Source organism: Ictalurus furcatus, chromosome 6 (genome assembly GCF_023375685.1).
Source record: "Ictalurus furcatus strain D&B chromosome 6, Billie_1.0, whole genome shotgun sequence".
Lineage (NCBI taxonomy): Eukaryota > Metazoa > Chordata > Actinopteri > Siluriformes > Ictaluridae > Ictalurus > Ictalurus furcatus.
Window position 1 is genome coordinate 10,394,468 of NC_071260.1, and position 27,157 is coordinate 10,421,624.

The window sequence follows — 27,157 nt, forward strand, 5'->3', positions numbered from 1 at the left end:
GCTGTTTTGGACAAAAGTGTTCTACAAATAAAATTGAACTGAATCATTATACTAATGTGTTTATCCGCATTAGATATTATCCAACTTCTTGGCTGATTTGTGCGAAGAAAATTAACATCACCTGTGTGGCTCACACCTTACATTTTATATCAAACCTTTTATCTTTTGCCTTTATTTACCTTTTTCTTTTTTTTTTTTTTTAAAAAGCATATGCACATAAAAAGGGGACATTCACAGGCAACAGATCTCTCACCAATTGTATTACAGCATACAGAACATGTTGATTGCTGAAGCAGCAGCACTGGTGCTTCACCACGATGCTTTCTGACCCTTTAACTTGTTGGGTTGTTTTTTTTTTTTTAAACAGCAGACAAACTCCCACATGACTATGGTGCACAACTGTCAGTATTAAAGCCTTTCATAAATGTATAGATATCTAAACTACACTTTACCTTAAACTTACCTGCCTGAGCACCTTTAGTTGGCCTGCTATGAAATGTAAAAGACGCTCACAAGGAGACCGGGTTCTAAAAAGACATGAAACAAATACATCTGCCATCATCAGCTATCTACAATGTAACAAAGATAGCAAATCATGTTTGAAACTCCTCTCGTATGTAACCAAACGAACAAACAAAAAGAAAAAGGGGAGACACGACACACTAGCTGTCCTGGTATCCATGTTTTGTGACAAAAATCTGATTTATTTGTACAAGATAGAAAAATGTAAACATGGCAAAATAAATAGTTAAAACAAGAATGTCTGATTTGGACTCATGCATGATCCCTGCACTTACTGATGCACTTCTTTTTCTTTTCCCCCCCCATTGGCTGGATTTTCAAGTGCAAAAGCATGATGACAATATCTAGAATTCAAGTAACAAATGACACCTAATGATACAAACGGACTATTTTACAAGGTAGTGATCGTTCCCAATCTTACAAAAATGTACACGTAGAATATTCACAAAATGTCTGATATGCTACTATGCGGTGTAGGTCCACGTTACAGGTTCCAGCGTCTCGTCGGTGTCCTGTCAGGGGAAGGCTATGTCACCTCCATGGCCACAGTGGTGTCTGCTAATCCGTTCAGAGCCAGCCTCTCTGGCTCGTGTTTATCCCTGAACAAAACGCAACAAATCTCAGAGTGTAATTACGACCGTAAACGGAGCTGTGTTTAAACTCGCAGAGAGGTGCCAGGGAGACAAAATAAGAAGCAATGAAAATTAAAAAGGGTTGTATTTTGTCCTAAAAGCCATTTTAATGGTTATGCAGCAGTGATATTACAGTCATAGCTCATTAAGAGCTCAAACAGTAAAACTCCGCTGAACTAACTCTCACACAAACAAACCGCATCACTGGCTTTAAAGCTCACGGCTAATGATGGATCTTTAACATTTCTAAATTATCTCAACAAAATGGTGTTTAATATCTGAACAGATTCAATGCCTAATGAAGCCTTTATCACTTCTGAAGATGTTCGTGAGTGCTGGCACGCTTTCATACAGTGAGCCTGAATGCTTTCCAGTAGAAATGCTTAAGAAATTCATTTAGCACACCTGCACTTTACCAATTTATTAAATTTTTTACCTGCCGAGTGTGACTTTGGGCACGCGCTCCAGACTGCTGCTGGCCATGCTAACGAGCTTTAACGTGGGCGACGAGGGGGCGCAGGGTCGTGCGGGAGACACGGCACTCATGTGGTGCACAGACTGGGGCACGGCAGGGGGGCGAGCAGAGGACGATGTGCCTGAGGAGACGCTGCCGGTTCCGGCTGGAGATGAACAGCTGAACTTACTCGGTCTGGAGCATCCTGTTGAGAATTCAAAACAAAGAGATGATGTAGCAGATAACCGACATAGGAGTGTCCTTAGTAGTGTTAAAGTGGTAGTCATTCTCATTTGGTCTTAAAATATAAAAACTAGAGAAAAAAAATGATACAAATGTTGGTAGGCGTTTTGGTGTCGCCAAAACGTTTCCACATGGTGTGTCAGTGAAATTCAGTTCATGCTATAAGATGCAAAATAATCACGTAGTACTAAAAAAAAAAAAAAAAGAGCGCACTAAAACAAAACTGCTCATGTTTTAGAGCAATGTGCTTATTTATTTGCCAAGTAAATAAAACAAGCCAGGTGTTTCTCCACACAAGTAGCTCACCTGAATTAGTGAGAATGCCATTGACTCCGGCGCTGTGGGGTTTGAGATCCTTGTTTGAGCCACTGATCACAGCAGAGGCGGCGAAGTGAGCGCTGGCAGAGTCTACTGTCTTGGACAGACAGGCTGAGGAGGCCGAATTCTACAGGACGGGTAGAGAGGTGCGTTAGTGTGTGCTCAAGATGAGGCACCTTTTTTTTTTTTTTTTTTTTTTTAAGGGAAACAGCAGATTTGTTATGGATCAGTATAGGAGCCTTTTCAGCAGCTTATTGTCAACATTGGTAAAATGATTTAAACAGTGGTTTCCTCACTCCGGTCCTGCAGAATTTAGAAGTGAGCTCATGATGAAAAAGCCCTTCATGAGCTCAGTCATGTGTGTTGGGAATGGGGAAATCTGTGTGCTTATGCTAGTGTATAGTATAGTGTATCGGTCTGGTGTATAACACTGTGCTGATTGTACAGTGAAGCACTGGTGTATAGCATAACTGGTGTATAGTATTGCGCTGGTGTATAGCATAACTGGCATATAGCATCGCGCTGGTGTATAGCATAACTGGCGTATAGCATCGCACTGGTGTATAGCATCACTGGCGTATAGCATCGCGCTGGTGTATAGCATAACTGGCGTATAGCGTCGCACTAGTGTATAGCATCACTGACGTTTAGCATCGTGCTGGTGTATAGCATAACTGGCGTATAGCATCGCGCTGGTGTATAGCATAACTGGCGTATAGCATCGTGCTGGTGTATAGCATCGTGCTGGTGTATAGCATAACTGGCGTATAGCATCGTGCTGGTGTACAGCATCGCGCTGGTGTATAGCATAACTGGCGTATAGCATCGCGCTGGTGTATAGCATAACTGGCGTATAGCATCGCGCTGGTGTATAGCATAACTGGCATATAGCATCGCACTGGTGTATAGCATAACTGGCATATAGCATCGCACTGGTGTATAGCATAACTCGCGTATAGCATCGTGCTGGTGTATAGCATAACTGGTGTATAGTATCACGCTGGTGTATAATACAGCGTGTTGATGCACAGTGTCTCACTGGTGTATAGTATCACGCTGGGGTATAGCATCGTGCTGGTGTATAGTATAACTGGTGTATAGTATCACGCTGGTGTATAACACAGCGTGTTGATGTACAGTGTTGTGCTGGTGTATAGTATAACTGGTATATAGTATCGTGCTGGTGTATAGTATAACTGGTATATAATATAACTGGTGTATAATATAACTGGTGTATAACACAGCGTGTTGATGTACAATGTGCTGGTGTATAGTATAACTGGTATATAGTATAACTGGTGTATAGTATAACGGGTGTATAGTATTGTGCTGGTGTACAACACAGCATGTTGATGTACAATGTTGTGCTGGTGTATAGTATCGCGCTGCTGTATAATACAGCACGTTGATGCACAGTGTCTCACTGGTGTATAGTATCACGCTGGGGTATAATACAACATGTTTATGTAAAGCCTTGTGTTGGTGTATAGTATCGCGCTGGTGTATAACACAGCGTGTTGATGCACAGTGTCTCACTGGAGTATAGTATCACGCTGGGGTATAGCACCGTGCTGGTGTATAGTATAACTGGTGTATAGTATCACACCGGTGTATAGAATAGCGCTGGTGTATAGTATCACGCTGGTGTACAGTATTGTGCTGGTGTATAGTGTAGCGCTGGTCTATAGTGTAGCACTGTTCTATAGTATTGTGCTGGTGTATAGTATCGTGCTGATGTATAGTGTAGCACTGGTGTATAGTATCGTGCTGGTGTATAGTATAACTGGTGTATAGTGTAGCGCTGGTGTATAGTATAACTGGTGTATAGTATCGTGCTGTGTATAGTGTAGCACTGGTGTATAGTATCGTGCTGGTGTATAGTATAACTGGTGTATAGTGTAGCGCTGGTGTATAGTATAACTGGTGTATAGTATCGTGCTGTGTATAGTGTAGCACTGGTGTATAGTATAACTGGTGTATAGTGTAGCGCTGGTGTATAGTATAACTGGTGTATAGTATCGTGCTGTGTATAGTGTAGCACTGGTGTATAGTATCGTGCTGGTGTATAGTATAACTGGTGTATAGTGTAGCGCTGGTGTATAGTATAACTGGTGTATAGAATCATGCTGGTGTATAGTGTAGCGCTGGTGCATAGTATAACTGGTGTATAGTATCATGCTGGTTTATAGTGTAGCGCTGGTGTATAGTATCGTGCTGGTGTATAGTGTAGTGCTCGTGTATAGTATCGTGCTGGTGTATAGTGTAGTGCTGGTGTATAGTATAACTGGTGTATAGTATCGTGCTGGTCTATAGTGTAGCGCTGGTGTATAGTATAACTGGTGTATAGTATCGTGCTGGTGTATAGTGTAGCACAGTGTATAGTATAACTGGTGTATAGTATCGTGCTGGTGTATAGTGTAGCGCAGTGTATAGTATAACTGGTGTATAGTATCGTGCTGGTGTATAGTGTAGCGCTGGTGTATAGTATAACTGGTGTATAGAATCATGCTGGTGTATAGTGTAGCGCTGGTGCATAGTATAACTGGTGTATAGTATCATGCTGGTTTATAGTGTAGCGCTGGTGTATAGTATCGTGCTGGTGTATAGTGTAGTGCTCGTGTATAGTATCGTGCTGGTGTATAGTGTAGTGCTGGTGTATAGTATAACTGGTGTATAGTATCGTGCTGGTCTATAGTGTAGCGCTGGTGTATAGTATAACTGGTGTATAGTATCGTGCTGGTGTATAGTGTAGCACAGTGTATAGTATAACTGGTGTATAGTATCGTGCTGGTGTATAGTGTAGCGCAGTGTATAGTATAACTGGTGTATAGTATCGTGCTGGTGTATAGTGTTGCGCTGGTGTATAGTATCATGCTGGTGTATAGTGTAGCGTTGGTGTATAGTATAACTGGTGTATAGTGTAGCGCTGGTGTATAGTGTAGCACTGGTGTATAGTATAACTGGTGTATAGTATAGTGCTGGTGTATAGTGTAGCGCTGGTGTATAGTGTAGCACTGGTGTATAGTATAACTGGTGTATAGTATAGTGCTGGTGTATAGTGTAGCGTTGGTGCATAGTATAACTGGTGTATAGTATCGTGCTGGTGTATAGTGTAGCGCTGGTGTATAGTATAACTGGTGTATAGTGTAGCGCTGGTGTATAGTGTAGCACTGGTGTATAGTATAACTGGTGTATAGTATAGTGCTGGTGTATAGTGTAGCGCTGGTGTATAGTGTAGCACTGGTGTATAGTGTAGCACTGGTGTATAGTATCGTGCTGGTTTATAGTGTAGTGCTGGTGTATAGTATGCTCTAGAACTTAAGCGGTGTATAGTATCGTGCTGGTTTATAGTGTAGTGCTGGTGTATAGTATGCTCTAGAACTTAAGCTCCACATACAGACACGTGTGCGTGGGAACGTTCAGACAGAGGTGGGTTCTGCTGCTGGAGCATCTGAGCCAACTGCTGCTGGTGGGACTGAAACTGCTCCTCCGTGATCCCACCTACACAAAGGCAGACAGTTAAGAGTGAATAAATATTGATTGTTACAGCAATGTGTTTATAAAAATAAAAAATAAATAAATAAATAAATTTTAAAAAGATGGCTTTGTTCACATGAAACCTCAACTGCAAGGGTTAGATTGTGGTATCTAGATACACAGGTCAGAGGCCGGAAATGGTTTTAAAGTCTACATACACTCACTGATATTGGCATGATATGTATACCTTCCATCTGATCATTTCATCTAGAATTCAAAATTAAATTTTGAACAAGTTACCTTTTTTTTTAACCTATAAGTTTTTTTTTTAAACTGTACAGAATGGTGGCAGAATGAAACAACTGCAATCACCTTGCATCACCACTAGATGGCACAAGGGGACTTCGAATAGAACTATTTGGTCTATTTAACTGGCTTTGTAGACTAGCCTGGTTTCATGCTACAATCACTTTAAAAAAGAAAAAACCTACATCAATAATATCAGATGATATCCTGATGAATAGAAAGCAATTTGACGAGCATGTTTACACTTAAACCAAAAAGCTCATGGTTGCACACGTTAAAATAAAAAACCTGTGTATAACCCCACCTAAACTGCCGTTTCTCAAACTACTGGTGACCGTTGTTCCTCCTACTCCTTTCCTGTTGTCCTGAAGAGCGTCCGGTCTGCTCTCTTCCTTTCCATTTTGGCTGAGGGGTCGCGGGCGGAAGTATCTCCACCTGCAGGCCTGGATGTCGTTAAGGAGCTGAGCCAGAGAGCGCTGAGGCTTTGCCCGGGCCGATACGGGAACGTGCGTGTTCGTCTGCGTGTCCGTGAGCACGGGGAGGGAGTCAGACGGGCTGACCGTGTCAGGGTCCAAGTGCCTGAGGACTCGGTCCAGATCTGACGAGGTTCGGTCGAGCAGCACTCTACGGAAGCGTTAGAAAGACTCTGGTCAGGTTTCAAGCAGAGCAACATGGAGAAAGCACCAAGCGCTTTCTTAAGCATTTTAATCTCTGATATTAGCAGAGGGGAGAAAGCCATCTTTAAAAAAAAAAACCCTAGTGCTCCATCAGCTCCATCAACATCACCGTGTTGGTCCCTTCATTCCGGTATTGTTTCAGGCACCCAAGTGCTGTTCTATTCTAGGATAGTAAAAATATTGCGACATTTGGTATGCTTGTGGTGCATGATGAATTTGACAGTCAGTCAGTTTCCCCCATTTTTTGCACAATTACACCATGCTGGTAATGATGTTCTAGGTACTTTACCTTCTGCCCTGCGCATTTATCATACTGCACTGAAACTTTAATCTTCTACCCTGATCCTAGAGGCACAATATTTCATTCCACCATGCATACGCAGAGACGTGGAAATAAAACCCGTCTTACTGATGGATGACACAAACACTTTGTGCATAAATAAAGTTTATAAGGTATCACATGACTGGTGGGTGTAAGAGCAAAAATGGTGTGAGGAGGAGAGCTACCTGCCGCCGCGGCCCAGGCGTCTGCGTGTCACCCCGACGCAGCGGCGTGGCACAGACAGAGCTGTGAGGGAGTTTCTCTGGCACAGAGCATCGATGCCTTCCAGACGTGGTACAGGGGGGCAGCTCTTATCTGTCAGGGGCTACACAGACATGGTGGAGGAGGCACTTAACATCGTGTTAAGACACGTTATCTACTTCACTCGTGTGGCATTTGTGTGTCTGTGTGTGTGCTTGTACGTTTAATCAAATCCTCTCCCGTAACGCATGCTTGTGTGTCAGAATAACGAAAAGACTTCATTATTAAAAGGTTTATTTCAATGAGCGTGAGACTCACAGCGAGGTAATGGCAACCAGCTCGACGTCTGAAAACAAAGCCTCCGTCTGGGTCGTTCTCCTCGTCTGGCTCAGACGATGGAGACTGGTAAAGGGGGGGGGGAAAAAAGCCACAGATGTTACCTTTAACGCCATGGTTAACCTCACAGCAGCACCGCCGTTAGTCCGGTATTGTCCAAAATTCGTGCAGCATGCTAATTAGAACTTAACTCGTGCAACGAGAATGAAAAGTGTGTGCTCATGACTGGTTCAGAGTCCTCGTGACTGCTTACCAGAGGGTTTTCCTCCTCGCCAGAGCTGTGAAAGTCGTACTGTTTGATGTCGGCCTTGGTGATGGCGTGCTGGCGCAGCGGCTCCAGCTTGGGTCTGCGCGTGTACTTTTTATGCCCCCGGACAACGTCGAACTGAGGCTCGATCTTGACTGGAAAGTGGTGCGGATGGTGCTTAGGCACGGACTTGTGCGTCTAAAGATAAAGGAGTGAGAAGTGAGTATCCTGATATTCTCACGACAGAGTGTATATCCGGGTCGGTCCACAGACGTTCGGAATTACTCTCCGGCTAATGGAAACTACATTTTTTTTTTATTCGTTCCTGCGTTCATAATTAATGTCGCTAATGTAATTCATCTTCAATCCAAAAGTATTAGTGAAGCCGTAATGGCGCTGAATTAAACATTAAACAGGATATAGCACGTGGTTAAGAATAACACGGCTCAGGGCATGCCGTTATCAGAAAGTAATCAGTGAAGGGGTGGTGTCATACGGAAGCCAGTTTCCACCACAGCACAGCTTGCTTGCTTATTTATTTATTTATTTAAGTGAGTGAGTGAGTGAGTGAGTGAGTGAGTGAGTGAGTGAGTGAGTGAGTGAGTGAGTGAGTGAGTGAGTGAGTGAGTGAGTGAGTGAGTGAGTGAGTGAGTGAGTGAGTGAGTGAGTGAGTGAGTGAGTGAGTGAGTGAGTGAGTGAGTGAGTGAGTGAGTGAGTGAGTGAGTGAGTGATTCTGACTTAATATCCATCTGATAATGTTGCAATTCTGACTTCTTTTTTTCTCTCGCAATTTAGACATCCACTTAACGCAGTGGATGTCTTTTAATTAATCCTGATAAGCTGATGAGTGTTCTTCTTACTGTAGCCTGTTTAGAGATGCTTTGCGTTCTTTGTAATTCACTGAATGTCAAGTGGATGTCTAAATTAAAAGGTGTATAGTAGGATAAAAGGTCAGAATTGTGAGAAATAAAAGTCAGAATTGCGAGATATGTAAACTTGTAATTGAGAGAAAAGTCAGAATTCTGAGATCTAAAGAAACGGGCTTCCATAGCGTGAGGTCCTATTTATTTTCCCAGCAATTTTCTGACAATTCAAATTCATATTTATTAGACAACGACGAGCAGCTGGACGCCGCTGTCGGAGCTGCTGTTACGGAAAATCAAATCGACACCTTCCGACCAATCGGCTCGACGATCCAGACAGCGCTGTGATTATTTCTCCTGCAGTGCTGCCGTTATTGCTTTCCACTGTCAGGAGACAAGCGTGCTTCCCGAGACAGAAATAAGACTTCACCTTAATTTTGTTTTCTGCTTTATGCCTGTTCCCATTGGGTAGACATATTGGAGCTGGGTAGACTGTTTTCTCTGCCAGTGGTGCTGAGACCTCGTTTAAAACGTCTCCGGAGAAATCGCTCATTTGGTACCTGCGAAAGCAATAGCAAGTCAGTCACTTGTTCAGAAACACACCGGGTTGGCTAGTAATAACGACCTGAATCCTCAAGGTTTCCACTGTTTCTTTTGTCTCTTTCCTCAACTCATGCACACAAACCCATGTTAAAATACACGTGAGCTTTGCTTTTTTTCTTTGCACGTACCTCTTCTCTACCACCTCCAGTGTGAGGTGCAGCAGCTCTCTCTTGCTCTTTTCCCTCTTCTTAACCATCTCTAGGATGGTGATGGCTCGGCTGAACTCCCGCCGCAGCTTTAGCATCTTTTCGTAGGACGCCTCGTCGTTTTTACGGTTCTGCAGGCACAAAGTCGACACATCAGTCGTCATAAGTCTCCGCCTCTGACAAGCAGGAAGCTCCTAAACATCTGCGTGCTCTGCTGCTACAGGGCTCCTGCACTTTTCCTTTCCAGGAAACGATGGTCTGGATGATTTTTCCAGGCTTCCGATGTTCAATCTTATTTCTATTTCTAAAGGTAACTGTCTAAACACCTAAACATATTTGTGGTGGTTGTGTGACTGTCTAATGGATTTCAAATCTTAGTCTTTTAAGTCTATTAGTTTGACTTTTTTCTGAATTTACATCCTTTTCCAACTCTTATACATGACACAAACCGCCAAGAAGTAAAATGCTATTGTTCAGAGTGTGAGGTTACCTTCCTCGTCTGCATCTTCTCTGTGCGCCGGCGGAAAGCCACGTAGGCGTCGTTGTTGGTGGAGCCGTCGCGCTTCTCCTGCCTGATCTGTGGGATGAGCGAAGGCCCGCGGCAGTTCTTCCTCTTCCTCACCCAGTAGTCGTACACGGACTTGAGCAGGTAGTCATCTTCGTTCAGCAACAGCTTGGCCTCCTGCAGAGTCACCAGCTACAAAGTGGAGGCAAAGATACAATTACTAATGTTTTGGAAGATTAAAAAATATATATATTTTTTTATTTCTGCCCGTTTTGTTTTTACATTCAAAGCTTTAGTTGTACTGTGTGTTTTCTCTCTGTACCAGTGTTATTGTGGAGAGGTGTGAATTGTTTGCCCAGCAGGGGGCTCACACCCCTCCCTTTTCCCATCGCCCTGCTCACCCGCCGCTAAACACAAGCCCTGTTTACACGAGTGCGTTTTCGGTTTAAAACGGCGTTTTAAAATGAAAATGATCCTCGTCCACACTGGCGTTTCCACCGTGTTTCAGAAACGGTCTCCGTCCACACTACACGCCCGAAAACGCATGTCACATGACCATTCATGCACACTGGGCATGCGCATGCAAGTGTAAACTGGAAGTTGGTTGCTAGTCTAAACCGGCGCTCCATGTAGAGCTACATGTAGGGCTTAGTAGGGTTCACTAGTGTGAACAAGGCCTCAGAGTCACGATACTCTACGCACAGAAACCCAACAATGTCCTGACTAGGGCTGTCAAAAGTATCGGTACTCCGGTACCAAGTCAGTGCTAAAAAGAAAAAAAGGCTACGCTAACAGATTTTCCTAAGTACTGGTAGTACCAGGTCAACCCGGTACTGACGCGCTATCTGACAGGTGGTCAGTCGGGAACTTTTCATGGGTGCACCGTGGAACAAGAAGACATTGGAGCCAAAGTAGCAGCGGCTCCCCCGGTTACCATGGCTACGTCCGAAACCACATACTTACCTACTATGTAGTAGACGAAATACATGTATTTCTCTCGGTCGCTCGCTTTCCGCTTTCGGTGTTGTTAGCGCTAAGTGTGTAAAAGCCACGCCCCTAAAACTGATGTGCAGATAGATTAACCGTGTTTTCAGGAAGCGCGGCTGCTCAACCGCAGTATTTATTCAAGCAGTTCAAGCAGGGGAGTTTAAAATGATGGTAGCGGTCGCATTATGAATGTTGTAGCATAGTTTAATTCCAGTGCATTATTGCAAAAAAACATCCTCGTTTTTGCTTACTTAATGGTTAGCATACGCGCGTTTAATGCTAATACGGTCAGGAGTCATTATTAACCATTTAATGCTTTAACTTTTATTGGGGTAAAATAAATGTGAGGACATGATGGGGTTCACTAATTTTAAACACCAGAGGCTTTTTGATGACCTATATATCTGAAATGTATTTGTTCGAAAATAATAGATGTGTGGCTAGCACCGTTTATGTCTTTAATATCAGTCAGAAAAACATTTCTACTCTTGTCTGGATAACTCTAGTAGCTTTAACAACGATATACGTGAAGTACAGAATGGCATTTTTAAAAATAAATTTTATGTCGATATTTAACTTTATTAATAGTGTGTTGTTCAATTAGCACGTTTTTGTGTTTTGCTTTGGTACCGTAATTGATACCGAGTACAGTGGAATTTTACTGGTGTTGGTACCGACTACTGAAATTTTGGTACCATGACAACCCTAGTCCTGACTAATCTTATAACAGACTTATAAAACAATTCATTTGTTTACGCTGCTTGATAAGTCGATTTCCATTGCACTACGCGAGTACAGCGAGAAAGGGATAAACATCATGGAGAAGGCAGCCCTATTAATGAGACACTAACCTCGTCCGTTACGATTCGACTGTCCTAATGAGTGAGTCGATTCGTGTGTAAAAGACATCGGTGTCATCTTGAATATCGACATTGCAAAAGCTGAGCTCAGAATCCCATCTTCACTATACTCAAATAGATCTAGTGTTTCCTATTATAAGATAACAAAAAACCAAATATACATTCATTCAACCAATTTCTGCTCATTTTTTAAAAACTTAAAGTTGTTTTATTCTATTGCCAAACTGTGCTTTCTAGAAATAAAAATGTATCTTAAAAAAAAAAAAACTTTTTGCGTACAAATGAATAAAAATGTCTACAAATAGGTGGGAAAAAAATATAAACAACAATATTTGGCTTACTGTAATCTAGTAATAGGCAATAGTAGCTAAATCTGACTATAATGAAGATATTTCCAAGATTTACTTTAAGATGTCATTTAATAGAGGTCATTTTTTTTGTGCAAGACGCACAGCACAAGGTATAAAAGGTGCTGTATAAAGTGGGTTTGGGTACCTGGTTAGCACTGGCTTTCTCCAGCCGGTCCACCACGATCTCGAACTGAAGCGGTTTGAGCTCCATCTTGCGGTTGAGTCGATTGAGCAATGTCTCGTCTTCCGAGTCCATGTCGTAGTCCGGCTGCTCGCTGTCCAGCCCGAACGCTGGTAGACACAGAAGAAGAAGAAGAAGAAGAAGAAGAAGACAACCAACCATTAAATGACTTCAGACAAGACTTAAATTCATTAAAGTGATGTTTAAAAATGCCACGGTCAATTACACACATGCACGTGGAACAAAAAGGCCCCAGAACATATCTCCAGTAACATTTTGTTCTCAGTTGAGAAAGTGCATAAAAGAGCAGAGAACCGGCGACTCACGCTGGATGTGGATGAGCTGTTTGGGCTGACGGAAGTCTCCTTTGTACAGACGGTCGTAGTAGGTGATGCTGCCTTGGGCTTCGGGCACCGGGATGACCATGCTGTCCTTCTTCTCCCTGAACACCTGCTGGGCACAGATGGCTCGCTGGAGATGGTGCTCCTGTGGGAGAACGGCTTTCCACGTTAAATAAGGTCTTAAATTGCATCATCGACGATGTGGTAAAACTGTTCTAGTATTTCTCCTCCTTACACGAGGAACTGATTCTAAACTGCAAATTCCTTTTAAACAACAAGACCTGCATTGGGTTTGGTTTCATAGACCTTCCTTCATTATTAAAAATAAAAAGAAATACAATTATTTATTTTAAATCGCCAAATGGTGTATGTTAAAATATTAACGTGCGCCCTGATATACACACCGTCTTCTCCAGATCTGACGTCTGAGAGGATTACGGCAAACGTTTGCCTTATTATTCTGGAAGGTGTTCAAGCCTTCGCGTTGATTTTGCGTTTACGTTTTGAACGTGTCTTACCTTGTTCGTTTTGTTTTTTTTAATCGGTACAGAAAGTGTAAACGGTTAAGGGTCTGTGTTACTGAGCAGAAGGTTAAAAGTTCAAGTCCCAGCGCTGCCACATTTGGGCCCTTGAGCAAGGCCTTTAACCCTCCTCTCGGCTCCGGGGACGCTGTGTCACGGCTGATCGCTGATGTACATGTGACAAAATAAAGGCTGCTTCTAATCCAGAAACCATGGAGGATGAAAACTTGCATAATAATCATGTTATATTACACTGAGATACAGTGCATCTTATATAATGTACCAGAACAACATGGGGGGGGGGGGGGGGGAGAGAAAAAAAAAAAAACTCACTCTGCTGATCTCCATCATGAAATGTCAAGGTGATTTTGTATTTATATTTAGCGCAGGTGAAATTCTGCCTGCGGGGAATGGCTGCGAAGGCTCTACAGACGTTACATAATTTGCGTTGGTGTGATGCAACATAATGAACAGAACGATTAAGTCTGAAACGCTCATTACGGCTTTATTGCACGTTACAATTAAACAATGTTATTGGCACCTAGTGGCTCTGGAAATTTCAGCACAGGGATTTTAATATGCAGGTCGGCCCGTTTAAACGTTCGCCCGACGGAGGGGAAAAAATAAAAAAAAGGACACAGACCCAGCCGGGTAAACTAAAGCTGATGAAAACCGATGCAACGTCTGACCTACAGTATAGTCGGTCTGGATTAACAGCAACCCCAAGGCTATTGTATTAAACTGAATCCCAGTCATGCTCAGTGTTTTTGACAGAAGAGATTAGAAACGGTTGTTGAGAAGACACAAAACAACACGCCGTTCGGGACAGTATATTTAAAGAAGCCAGCTACAACATAAAAGATATTAGCTGGTATAATTCTTAGGAAATTTCAGCTTGTTTTCCTCAACAAATCCCTGTCAAACATACTACTAGCACCATATAAGGATCTGAAAAAAAGAACCCTAGACACAGGATTAAGCACCACGAGGAATTCACAGGCGGCTGTTCACGTTTTCAAAGTCCGTACGGATCATTACTCGCTGCACCATTCTCGGGGTTCGTTCGTGATTGCTGGAACGTTCTGGTGTGATACGAGGCGCTGGTGGTGCAGCCGATCAGGATGAAGACGTTTAAAGGTAACGCAGCGGGGGCCTTTTGCCTGCACTTTCATTTCCTTTTCAGCTCTGCAGGAATTGTATGGCCCAACAAGACGGTGAACCACAAAAACTCCGGCCTGTTTCTGCCCAAGGCAGCACTTCCTGAATCTGACAAACACCCGGGCAGGTTTAAAAGATGTTTTCTGAGCCGAGTAATACAGATGTGCCTGACGTTCATGCAGCAGGAGTGTCTTGTACACGAGTTATTCTGTCAACCATGCATTGGGTTTAACCTGAAACTCGTGTCCGAGTTACAGATTGTGTTTACAGCTCTGCTGATATGCACAGGGCATCTAAAGGAAAGTCTGCAAGCCTGATCCAATCGCCTTGAGGGTTAAAAAAAAATCAAATAAAAGATGTATTCTGGATAATTTCACAGGAAAGGATATCGTGCGTCCCATCATTAACGCACAATATCCCTTCTCTGTTTTTTGAGGTATCCTCCTGTCATACACACTTGAGTGTATTACCTGCACTAACACACCTGAGAACCTAGATATCTGCTAATTCACAGCCCTTCCTGAGTAGGGTGTGTGTGTGTTTGTGTGTGTGACCAAGAAAGATGCCATCATTTCCGTTTACAATAATAAAAAAATCACTTAGTTATGCATCTCGCGCATTTTAAAAGAGCCACAAATACCACAAATTTCCTGTGGAATCCTGTAAAGTGTACAGACTGCGGCTGAATCCCAAATGGATCCCTACTACACAAGTAGTGCACTCAATAGGGTGCACTATATACTATATGTAGCGCACTGACACAAGGAGGAGGAAGTGGGTGGGCTGTTATTTGAACTTGAATCGTATATTATTTATTTTATTCGAGCAAAATAATTTATACTCGCATTTAAAAAGGCCATTTTTTTTATAGAAAACTTAGTTAATATTTAAAAAAAAGAATTTTGTTAATGTAATTCAATTTTAAAAAATTGTAAATAAATTATGCTACAGAAGAGGCGGAAGAGACAATGGCGGGGTGTTTTTTTATTTTGAATAACGCTAGTTTTTACTTCGTTAGGAACAACGGGATTTAAACACTTTTTATTTTATTTAAAAATACAATTTAAAAGAATAGTACAAAAGTGTGCCGGTGTACATTTACTTCACACACTACTTTGACAGTTAGCATATTCTGTGTTTGTGAGTTGTTGCTAGCCGGTATCGGCGCCTGTGCTACGCAGGACGGGACGTGGTTTCGTCACTTACGTCGGTTTGCGCGTACGTCACAGCGCAGTGTACTTACGCAGTTTTGCGTACGACATAGCCGGACCGTTTGACGCTGTTTGCGTAAACAAGGCAGTGGGAAGGGTGTTTACGCGGCGTACTTTGCGTAAGCGTGATTTGTGAATCCCAGCCGCCCGCTACACACCTGAACCTTATTAAAAATAAATTAGCTTATTTAAAAATGCTTTTAAAACCCCGTCACATACCGATTCCTCTTCTTTCTCCATCCCGGTCGGCATTTGCGGGACCGCTCGGCTGATGGACACGCAGTCATTTAAGTCCGGGATGTCGCCGTTAGAGTAAACGGGAAGAGGTTTGGCGGCGTCTAGCGCTCGCGCTCGGAACGAGAGTTTGCTCATTGTTTTCGCCCCTTTAGAGGGAAAAAAAAACACACCAGTGAACGCGGAACCAAGTCTGAACTAAACCGAATATTCGCGCAGATTCACCGCCGAGACGACTTTTCTCTGACCAGTCGCGTTCATCGACTTCGCCTCGGTCGAAACGCGGCTGTGAAACCCATTTCTGGCGCGTTTACAGCGACACCGAATCCGCTTTTCTCCGCCGCTGCGCTCTCGGAGCCGCCGCAAACATGGCGGACATTAACCCAGAGACAGCGGCTCGCACAGCAATCCCGACAGCCACCGCGCGCGCGACACACGCACGCGCACGCACACAGAACGGGAGCCGCAACGCTGCGCGCGCACCCCACACACATGCAACATGCAAGCCGAGAAATCCTAGCAAGCGTGTGTGTGGTGGTGGTGTTCACAGTGTGAGAAAGATTCGGGTTTAAAAAGATTGTCCTTTTTATTTGATGATGAAGAGGGCAAAAATAAGTTCATGTATTGTTTATAAAGTGTGAATCAGAAGCAGGGCCTTTCTTTATCCCTCACAGCAAAGTCACACACGTGAATCTCACACATTGACCCCAATGTGTGACCCCAATTTGTGGTGGTTCTCCCCCCTTTAAAATTCATGCATTTATTGAATTTATTTCCAAACGTTTAGTTATCAAACTGACAGTGTTTCTTGTTGTGCACTAATGTTTACATCCAAAAAGTGTTTGGTGTGTGCAAGTTTATCACAGAAATGTATCATCATTGAAGACAAGATTTCTGCTACTTTATTAAAAATTCCATATATATATAAAAATACTCACAATTTATATATTTCACAATTTATATATTTCACATCCCTACAATATATAAGATAGAAAAGTGCCCCCTGTCCAAAAATAAATAAATAAAATGAATAAATCACCTTCATGTGCTGAATATTTTGTAGACTCCAGTATTTAATTTTAAGCCCCATTCTGTTTAATACATAGTTATGTAATCAGCCAATCATGTGGCAGCAGGTCATTGCATAAAATCATGCAGATACAAATTCCAGAGCTTCAGTTAATGTTCACATCAAACATCAGAATAAAGAAAAAGTGTGATCTCTGTGATTTTAACCGTGGCATGGTTGGTTGTTGGTACCAGATGGGTTGGTTTGAGTGTTTCAGAACCTGTTGATCTGAGGTTTTCACACACAACCGTCTCTAGAGTTTACTCAAAATTGTGTGGAAAAAAAAACATCACTGAGTGAGCGACAGTCCTGTGGGTGGAAACGCCTTGTTGATGAGAGAGGTCAGAGGAAAATGGCCAGATTCGGTTCGGACTGCCAGGAAGGACAGAGCAACGCAAATAATCACTCTTTACAACCATGGTGAGCAGAAAAGCATCTCGGCACGCACAAAACAAACATCGACCTTAAGGTGGATGAGCTACAACAGCAGAAGCCCATATTAAGTTCCACTCCTGTCAGGCTGTCGTGAGCACAGACTCACACAAGATTAGGGAGAAAAAAATCACCTGGTATTTTTCCAGTCTTTCAATAAAACAAAGCTGGGGCAGACAGCTACTCCGTACATACAACAGACAGCAGAAAGTAGAATACAGCATGAACAGCAACACAAAATAAAACCATGTTGCACCTCACAGCGGGAAAAAAAACCCACACAAAATATCCAAAAGCGTACCTAAAAGCACAGTTTTTTTATAGCTTTCGTATTTGTTTTTAAAGGCAAAACTGTGTGCAAATATTGTGACACTTCACAACTAAATACCACAAATACAAAAACAAAGATCTTCTATTTGTATATTTACATTTCTGAATGTGAAACTTTGCTAACAAAATGATTACCAATATTCATTAGTATTATCTTTTACAAATTTGTAAAAAAAAAAAGCAGATATCACATTTTCAAGAGAATTTGGAGTCAATGTGTTCAATAATGATCTAAGACAGATTTAGCTCAAAAGCGTTAGAGTAGGATCAAGTCCAGAACTAAATGAATCAGATCCTAAATGTAGGTTTTTCACATGTAATCATGCATTACTCAACATGATCTTGTGAAATGTGTTGGGGGGGGGGGATTGTGTAATGCTAATGTGGCCAGTTTTACTTTCATGGACATGAGCTTGCTTTAATAACATGAGCAGGAATGATACAACAATGTAAATGGGTGTTGTGTGTGTGTGTGTGTGTGTGTGTGCAGGTGTAGCTTGTCAACTTTATAATAACAACTTATGAACAAATTGGTACATGTCCTCTGACAAGAAACTAAATCAATTCATTTGCTAAGTCAATACTGCTAAAATACACTAAACGGCTGAAAGTATGTGGACACCTCACCATCACACCCACCCAAGTTGGAAGCACACGACTGTATAAGATGTCTTTGTATACTGTAACACTGAATTTCACTTCACCTGAAACCTGTTCCAGTATGACAGTGCCCCTGTGCACAAAGCGAGCTCCATGAAGACACGGCTTGTGAAGGGTTGGAGTGGAAGAACTCGAGTGTCCTGAACAGAGCCCTGACCTCAACCCCACTGAACACCTTTTGGGATGAACAGGAACACCGACTGCACCCCAGCATCAATGCCTGACCTCACTAATGTCCTTGTAGATGAATGAACACAAATCCCCACAGCCACGCTCCAAAATCTAGTGGAAAGCCTTCCCAGAAGAGTGGAGGTTATTATACCAGTAAAGGATAAACCTGGAATGAGATGTTCAACAGGTGCATATGGATGGGATGTCATGGTCAGGGGTACACAAACTTTTAGCCGTGTTAGTGTATCCGTGAACTCTTCCTCATGCGCATGCATTAAGAGAATTGAGCGAATATTTTTTTACATTTTTCATTCCATCACAAATGATTTACATTTGAGACAGGATCCAATCCAAACGTTGAGTTTAGACCCAACACTGGCTCTGGAGAAGTTTTGGGAATTGAACTTGCAACCTTCCAGTCATAAACAGCATTCTGGGTGTTTTTTTATGTTTCCTTCGGTGGTTTTTTCTCCATCATGGTATTTTTAAAATGATCACTTCCTGTAGATGGAGCTGTTTGACCTTAACTGTGACCCACGCCATTTTTTCTTTTTTCTTTTTTCTTTTTTTTAAAAACCAAAAACGTTCTTGCTGAAGTCTTTATAAACTCTCATTCACTTTAAAAATACAATGAAGCAGAAATGAAAAGTCTGCCTTGGCCCTACGTGTATGTCCTATTACTGCATGCTTTAAACCATGAAAAGTGTAAAAGTTTAACCAACCCTTATAGAGGATTGTCTTAGAAACACAATATTTAGAACTGAGCACTATGCTTAATTAAAGTCACTGTGATACTGTTATAATTTTTTATTTAATTAAATATAAAAAAAAAGCTTTTTAAAGGATTCATTGAACACATATTACTTTACTTACAATTTATTTAATTATAGTTCTTCTTCAGAGATCAAATTTTCCAATAGGAATCATTTCGTCAGGAACCTCTCCAAAGTACACCGCCTTAGGGGCGAGATAGTGAAACGGAACACTTTATATCATTTACCTAACTACGAAAGTTCAAACCAAAGACTTGTTTTGAATTCAATTAAATCCTGAACAAAATAAGCAAGCCCATATTTCTCTCAGATGATGAAAGACAAGGTTTGGAGGAACCTTTATTTAGAGTAACAGTTGTATTTGAAACCAATCAAATGAAGGATGGATGAACAGATTGATCCTTTTAACTGCACCTTTACACATTTCCCACGTTATCGCAGCATTATAGCATTATACTAACGGTAACAGGTTCCTGTATCACTGCTATAGCGTTGCAGATAACGATCAAGAGGGCCACTTACGCTGCATGATTTTTAAAATGTCTTTTTTAGAGAAAATAATATTTATCAATAGAATAAATGTTCTTGGCAATTAGTGCATAAAGGTGAACAGCCTAAAACTGTTTAAACCTTCAGTTCTGCTTTAAGGAGACTAGGGGTGCGTCTCGATCAGCTCCCTAGCTCCCTAGATTGTGAATCGGTATACAGTGTACAGGTGTTCGGGCTCTGGTAAGGACCCTGTCTCATCTCACTACACGTTGGGACACTGATAACTCAATTTCAGAGCAGCCCCCAAACTACACTTTGTAAAAAATAAATAAATAAATAAATCAATAAAAAATTGCTCTAAAAGTCCCAGTCTAAATCACTGATGTCATTAGAGTCATTTCGAACCTCATTTTGTTTTCATGTCTGCTTGTTTTGATGTCCCCGATGCATCCTGAAAGCTGAAATGAGGACCAGGGAAATAAATTTAACAGTTAAGATGAATCATGCTGGTTGTTTATCTACTTCTCCAGCATTGGCCATCCAGTGTAACAGATACCGTCATCGGTCTGAAAACCCTTAATTGCTACGCCGCTGTACAAAGTGCTTGGGCCCCCAAAACCGACTCCAAAAATATCACCAAGGCAAAGGAGGAGATGCATCACACCAGGCGAAAAAGATGTAATACGAACAGGAAGCACAGTCGCACAGCACCAGGGAAGGTAGCCTAAATATAAAGGCACATTCATCAGATGGTTGTTGTTGAAATCAATTTTATGGAGCAGACGCGCGCTTTAAAAGTAGCAATATATCTCCGAGCACACGCGAGCCCATCTGTTCACTTAATTATGATCCCTCTGTATAATCTTCCTCGTCGCTGCGACTAAGTGTACTCATGTTGACCAGTCTTGTGGTTAGTGTAAGTCATACCGTGAGTCGAAAACCACGGTGCGTCCCACGTAATAAATCAAAAAGCAGCGAAAGACGGGTCCCTGGTGCTCCCTGTGCAAAAAAATAAGTTCAACTTTTCTGAAGGAAATTTGGAGCGAATTGAAATTTAGGACAGGAAGTCTTGGAATAGTAGGTAGCCCCCCCATAATTGGGCAGTTGGACCTGGATGGTCTCTATCTCACTAGATGAAAAACTGGAACATAAATCCTTCTGTCTGTTTAGGTGACTTGTTTTCAGGGCACATGAAGGCTCAGGTATTCAACTATGATGAATCAAGAGCCTACCAATAGTACTTAAAGACACAAAGAGCGAGCACTATACACTAAAATTCCAGTTTATTAAAACTAAACATATTGACCTATCACGTTCACCTACACTCTAGCTCATTTAGTAGTTAAATGCTGCAATGCACAGTGTGTTCAGCGTATTCTACCACATCACTCAGGAGAACGGGAACGCCATAAGACCACCACTGACCGGATATTATTATTTGGATCGCGGTTCATTCTCAGCACAGCAGGGATGTTGACATGGTTATTAGAGAGAGTGTGTGTGTGTGTGTGTGTGTTGTCTGAGAAAATATCCAGCAAGCAGTGGTGAGCTTGTGTTCAGAAACGGACACTGGTGAAGGATGTTATTAACACGATACATGTAAAAGATGAGCCATTTTCAGATGGCTCTGAAGGTGGATCAATAAAGTTAAATATGTAAGTTCTCAAACGTTTTAAATGATATTGATGTCCGGTGCTGTGAAAAAGTATTACTGCTGATTTCTTCTGTTTTTGTGTATATCTCATACTAAATTGTTTGAGATCTTCAAACGAACTACAACATAAAACAAAGGCGACCCGAGTAAACACACAATATAGTTTTTAAAGGATAATGTTATTCATTGAAGCAAAAAAAAAAAAAAAAAGTTATCCAATACCAACTGGGTCTGTGTGAAAATGTATTTGCCCCCATAGTTACTGATTCCCCAAATCTATGAAACTGCATTCATAATGGGATTCAGCTGGATCTAGACGCAACTGGACCTGATTACTGCAAACCCTGTTCAATCAAATCAACACTTAAATAGAACTTTTTCAACAGCATGATGTTATTTAAAAGTGTCTGTTACCCAGTAACACACTATGCCAAAATTGAAAGAAATTCCAGAAATGATGAGGAAGAAGGTGATCGAAATACATCAGTCTGGGAAGGGTTGCAAAGCTATTTCAAGGCTCTGGGACTCCAAAGAACCACTGTGAGAGCCATTATCTCCAAATGGAAAAGCTTACACAGTAGTGAACCTTCGCAGAAGTGTTCAGCCTTCCAAAATTCCTCTAAGAACACAGCAACGACTCATTCAGCAAGTCACAAAAAAGCCAAGGACAACATAAAAAGGAATTACAGGCCTCTCTTACATTAGAAAGACACTGGGCAAAAATGGCATCCATGGAAGAGTAGTGAGGTGAAATCCACTGCTAACCCAGAAGAACATTAAGACTCGTCTGACACCTTGATGATCCTCAAACCTTTTGAGAGAATGTTTTGTGGATTACTGAGTCGAGAGTGGAACTGTTTGGAAGACAGGTGTCCCATTACATCTGCCATAAACCAAACACCGAATTCCATAAAAAGAACCTCATAGCTACGGTCAAGCATGGTGGTGGAAGTTTGATGATGTGGGGATGCTTTGCTGCTTCAGGGCCTGAGCAACTTGTAATAATTGAGGGAAACATGAATTCTGCTCTCTACCAGAAAATCCTAAAGGAGAATGTCCGGGCTTCAGTCCGTAAATTGAAACTCGAGCGCAACTGGATTATGCAGCAAGACCATGATCCAAAGCACAGGAGTAAGTCCTAGTACTAGAAGTAAATGAAAGACTGATCTCCAGTTATTGGAAGGTTGCAGTTATTGCTGGTAAAGGTGGCACAACCAGATTTTAAATTTTAGGGGGCAATTAGTTTTTCACACTGGTGATAGGTGTTGAATACCTTTTTTTTTTGCTTCAATAAAAATAAATAAATAAATAAATAAATAAATAAAAACTGCATTGTGTGTTTGCTGTGTATGTTTGTTTTATGTTGTGTTTTGTTTGAAGATCTGTTTAGTATGAGATATACACAAAAACAGAAGAAATCAGGATGGGGCAAATACTTTTTCACAGCACTGTATAATATATACGCAAAGTTGGCTGTGCTGCATTCCATCCTGAATATATGGCTTATGGGTACACCATTCTGAAAACGCTCAACCTCGTCTGCTCTGGAGTGCTTCGAATTGGAGACCGCCTGGGAAAACCTTAAAGATTTACACTTCCCAAATCTTTAGAACTGGAAGTGAACTCCAGTAGCATAGATGATGCCGCAAGTCTAGCTCTTATTGGTACTAATTTGTATGCCAGACATACCCTTACATTATACTTCAACCAGGAAGGAAGATATTGAAAACGATTCAGTACTGTTTTAGATATTTGACCTTGCTGTGACCTTGTGCCTGTTTGGATCACTTCCAAAATCGATAATCAGTTCGGTGATATCCATCCATCTTCTATACTTCTGCTTACTCCTTTTCATGGTCACGGGGAAACCTGGAGCCTGAGCATGGGGCACAAGGTGGGGTACGCCCTGGACAGGGTGCTAATCCATCGCAGGGCACACACTCACACACCCACTCATACACTACGGACACTTTAGACACGCCAATCAGCCTACCATGCATGTCTTTGGACTGGGGGAGGAACCCGGAGTACCCGGAGGAAACCCCCGCAGCACGGGGAGAACATGCAAACTCCGCACACACAGGGCCACGGTGGGAATCGAACCCCCGACCCTGGCGCTGTGAGGCAAACGTGCTAACCACTAAACCACCGTGCGCCCCAGTTCGATGATAATTCCATATTATCCATTCCATCCGGACGGACGGATGACATGCAGACTCCCTCACAGATGGCGTAAAATGGGTCTTGAATTCCTGAACACGTACATCTTTGTAGGACAGGAAGGAAGCTATTGAAGAAAAATGATGTCAGACATCTGACCTTGCTGTGACCTTGACCCTGTTTGGTTCGATTCTAAAATCAGTTCACTAACTGGTGATGATTCCATACGAATCCTACAAATATTCAACTACTCATTCTTGAGATATCGCACTAACGATAATCTCGGATTGACGGATGGACAACCCGAAAACATAAGGCCTCATTTCCTGCCCATAGAAACCTTCCTGCTTCAGGGGATAATCTCACCTCCATCCTGTAGACTTGTGCCTAAGAGCCGCTGCTGTAATCATAAAGTCTATGCTGCTCATACTGAACATACTCCTAACACACTCCGGACTTGTTCGACTTGACTTTTCTTCACCCGTATACGCTGATGATTTGATACTTCTCGTGGTTTCGTCCTCGTGTCGTTTCAGGAAGCTTTCGACTTCCCTCTATTGTCTTCAGCTTATTTGTTAGGGATCGAAAACTACATCTGGATTTCTGTTAAGCCGCTTTTGCTAGATTGCTACACAAGTCAAACTGAATGGACGTCAACCTCAAGCTAAAAGCAATCACTTTATGACTGTCCACTGAGAATTTGGAGAACGCCACAAGATGGCGAAGCAACATTTTGAGAAAGGATATCACGCTGCTCAGCGTGACAATAGCAATGTCGTGATTCAATTACGTCACACCACAGCGCTGTTGAATTCTGGAATCAAATCTGGGAACTCGTCACGTGGACAAATGGACAGTCCACAACGCGTGGTTATTTATTAATAATAAAAAAAAATGGCTAAAATAATTAAAAATGAAATATTGTATATAAAATGGGGGGCACGGTGGCTTACTGGCTAACACGTTTTTGCCTCGGGCCTCCAGGGTTGGGGGTTCTCCCTGCGCTTCGGGGGTTTACTCTGGGTACTCAGGTTTCCTCCCCCAGTCCAAAGTCATGTGCTGTAGGCTGATTGGCATTTCGAAATTGTCCGTAGTGTGTTCCGATGGGTTGGCACCTAGTCCAGGGTGTCCCCCGCCTTGTACCCCGAGTCCCCTGGGATAATCTCCAGACTCCCCACCACCCTGTGTAGGATAAGCGGTACAGAAAATGGATGGATGGATATTTTGAAACGATCTGTGGTACATTACTGCGGTATAAGAGGAACAAACCTCTGCTGTTATAGGAAAGTGATCCTGTATTTTACGTGTTTTACAATACACAGATATATCGATGTTATCAGTAATAACACTCGTTCGCGCCATCATTACTCTCACTCAAGTAGCTGATTGGATTTATAGCAAATCTTTCATGTTCCCTGCATTTTCACATCCAGTTATTATTAGTTTTCTAGATGTTACATAAATGTACCACTGACCTCGTGTTGTTTTGTTTTTTTAATGCAGCACTACAGTTTCACTGCCTCTCTGTTGTATCTCTGATCCAAATTATATGTAATAAAATGCCTTTTTAAGTTAAGTATTACCGAGTCCGTACAGGATTTCACTTTTTTTTTTTTTTTTTTTTGCGATTGTTGCGGTCAAAAACGCTTATGCGGCTTTTTCAAAAATTCGTAATCCGGCTCGGGTTGTTTTTTTTTTTTTTTTTGGCAGGAAAACGACTTAAATTTGCAATTCCGCACGGAATTGTTTTGTACGGTCTTTCAGTGATGTTTGCTGGTGAATGAGACCTTTTTAGCTGTACTCACGTCCACCACAAACGAACCGAGGAGTTGTGACGCGTCTCAGCCCAAATCTGCGGTACTTAAAAAAACCAAAACAATCGCAAGCTCCTCCGTATGTTGCGGAGTTTGCTCGATTCCTGCGATCGCAAAATCCTGGAGGGACCGATTTATCATATCTGTGGCACGTGGCTCCGTGAACAGACGATCCAAACACCAGCGCTCACACACGGACGAGACGAGTCAGAGCAGTCACTATACTTTATTCGAAGGGAGGAGTAGCATAAAATTTCATCTGTACAATATGTAACAACAACTTCCAACCAGGCCCTGAATATGACTTGTTAAATACTTTTACTCAAATGGCGTGTCCGGGATTAAGGTAATACAGTTGCGTGCACCCAAGATGGTCAGTTCTAGTAGTGGCATTGCAGTGAGCAAAAAAAAAAACAAAAAAAAAAAAAAAAGGAAACTAAAAACCACAAAGTGCGTCTTGCTGCCAGGAGAAAAAGAAAGAAGAGGAAAGAACCTGCTGGTCGATTCCCACTAAATGTTACATGTTTCACAACGCTTGCACCATGTTGTCTGTCGTGCTACACCGCTTATTCGTGTTGTGATAACGTCAAGTCAGAACCGGGAAGTCTGAGGTAAAGAGACAAGATCCATTTTTTTGTTGTTGTTGTTGTTTTCTTTTTTTCTTTTTAGTGTTTCACTAGACCAGTTGTATAAATAGAGCAAAAACCACTTCTCGTTTATTCGGAATAAAAATAACCTGTTTGGGCTGTGACATAAATTAATAAAACAACGTAAAATACAGATATACAAAATAAACAACAATAAAATATTATTTTGCCATAATATTAATAAAACGTTTTTGCGTTTGAGACCATAATAATTAAAAAAAAAAACAAAAAAAAACACAACCTCATGCTATTTTTCACAATCTAAAACATTATTCATATTTACATACGGTGCACTGTTCAATCCAGTCTTCTGCCAACATGAGAGAAGGGAAGCTCAGGGTGAGGAGACGGTGCAGGGGTGAGAGAGGGGAGATCACATGTTAAAGAGTCTTTTATTTATTTATTTTTGTTTATGCTCTCGCATGACCCAGTGCATCATTTTTATTCAGGAACAAAACGCCAGATTTTTAAAGCGAGTAAAGGAGATGCAAGTCTCTCAAAACAGGATTTATAGCCCTGATCATAACAATAACACTGAAGATCCGGGGTGTGTCTGAAACGGAAACCTCTATACAGTCCTGTCTTTAAGGAGATGGCACGTTTCTGTGAGTATACACTACATGGCCAAAAGTATGTGGACGCTTGATTTGATCGTCACACCTGTATCTCCTTGTCGAACATCCGCTTTAGTCAGATTTATTTATCCCCCTGTGTTTGCTGTTATAATAAGCTCCACTCTTCTGGGAAGGCTTTCCGCTAGATTTAGGAGCGTGGCTGTGGGGATTCGTGTTCATTCAGCTACAAGAGCGTTAGTGAGGTCAGGCACTGATGCTTGGGTGCAGTCGGTGTTCCAGTTCATCCTAAAGGTGTTCAGTGTGGTTGAGGTCAGGGCTCTGTTCAGGACACTCGAGTTCTTCCACTCCAACTTTGGCAAACCATGTCTTCACGGAGTCCGCTTTGTGCACAGGGGCATTGTCATGCTGGAACAGGTTTGGACCTCTTAGTTCCAGTGAAGGGAAATTTGTAAAGCCACAGCATACAAACATATTATATACAATTGTGTGTTTCTAACTTTGTGGGAACATGGGTGTGCTGGTCAGGTGTCCACATACTTTTGGCCACGTATAGAGAAATTCAGTTTGTGAGACAGCTGTCCAGGGCAGTGAAGATTGAAAGCTGTATTTATTGCCACCTGCTGGTTAAAGTATAAATGATAAAATGATAAAAACAATAGCCCATAGGGTCCGTCGTTGCCCTCACAAC

The 27,157-nt window shown here is 42.0% G+C and overlaps 1 protein-coding gene across 1 annotated transcript; it reads right to left on the reverse strand.

The window, feature by feature from the left end:
• Positions 1-669: 669 nt before the first annotated feature.
• Positions 670-16,102, reverse strand: epc2 (enhancer of polycomb homolog 2 (Drosophila)). The gene is made up of 14 exons (XM_053626488.1): positions 15,681-16,102; positions 12,557-12,716; positions 12,195-12,340; positions 9,838-10,044; positions 9,330-9,478; positions 9,029-9,158; positions 7,742-7,933; positions 7,471-7,554; positions 7,137-7,276; positions 6,257-6,576; positions 5,567-5,670; positions 2,158-2,296; positions 1,591-1,813; positions 670-1,121 (listed from the first exon to the last, which is right to left on the reverse strand). The coding sequence occupies exons 1-14, from the start codon at positions 15,831-15,833 to the stop codon at positions 1,049-1,051; spliced, it is 2,220 nt and encodes a 739-aa protein (XP_053482463.1). The 5' UTR covers positions 15,834-16,102; the 3' UTR covers positions 670-1,048.
• Positions 16,103-27,157: the final 11,055 nt, after the last annotated feature.

What these genes read in the sequence shown, in the direction of transcription:
- epc2 (XM_053626488.1), bottom strand. Translation starts at nt 15,833, where the DNA reads ATGAGCAAACTCTCGTTCCGAGCGCGAGCGCTAGACGCCGCCAAACCT. An exon ending in CGCCTGGGCCGCGGCGGCAG is followed by an intron (nt 6,577 to 7,136) that starts GTAGCTCTCCTC and finishes ACGCTTCCGTAG; the next exon opens with AGTGCTGCTCGACCGAACCT. An exon ending in GTTCCCACGCACACGTGTCT is followed by an intron (nt 2,297 to 5,566) that starts GTATGTGGAGCT and finishes CCCGTCCTGTAG; the next exon opens with AATTCGGCCTCCTCAGCCTG.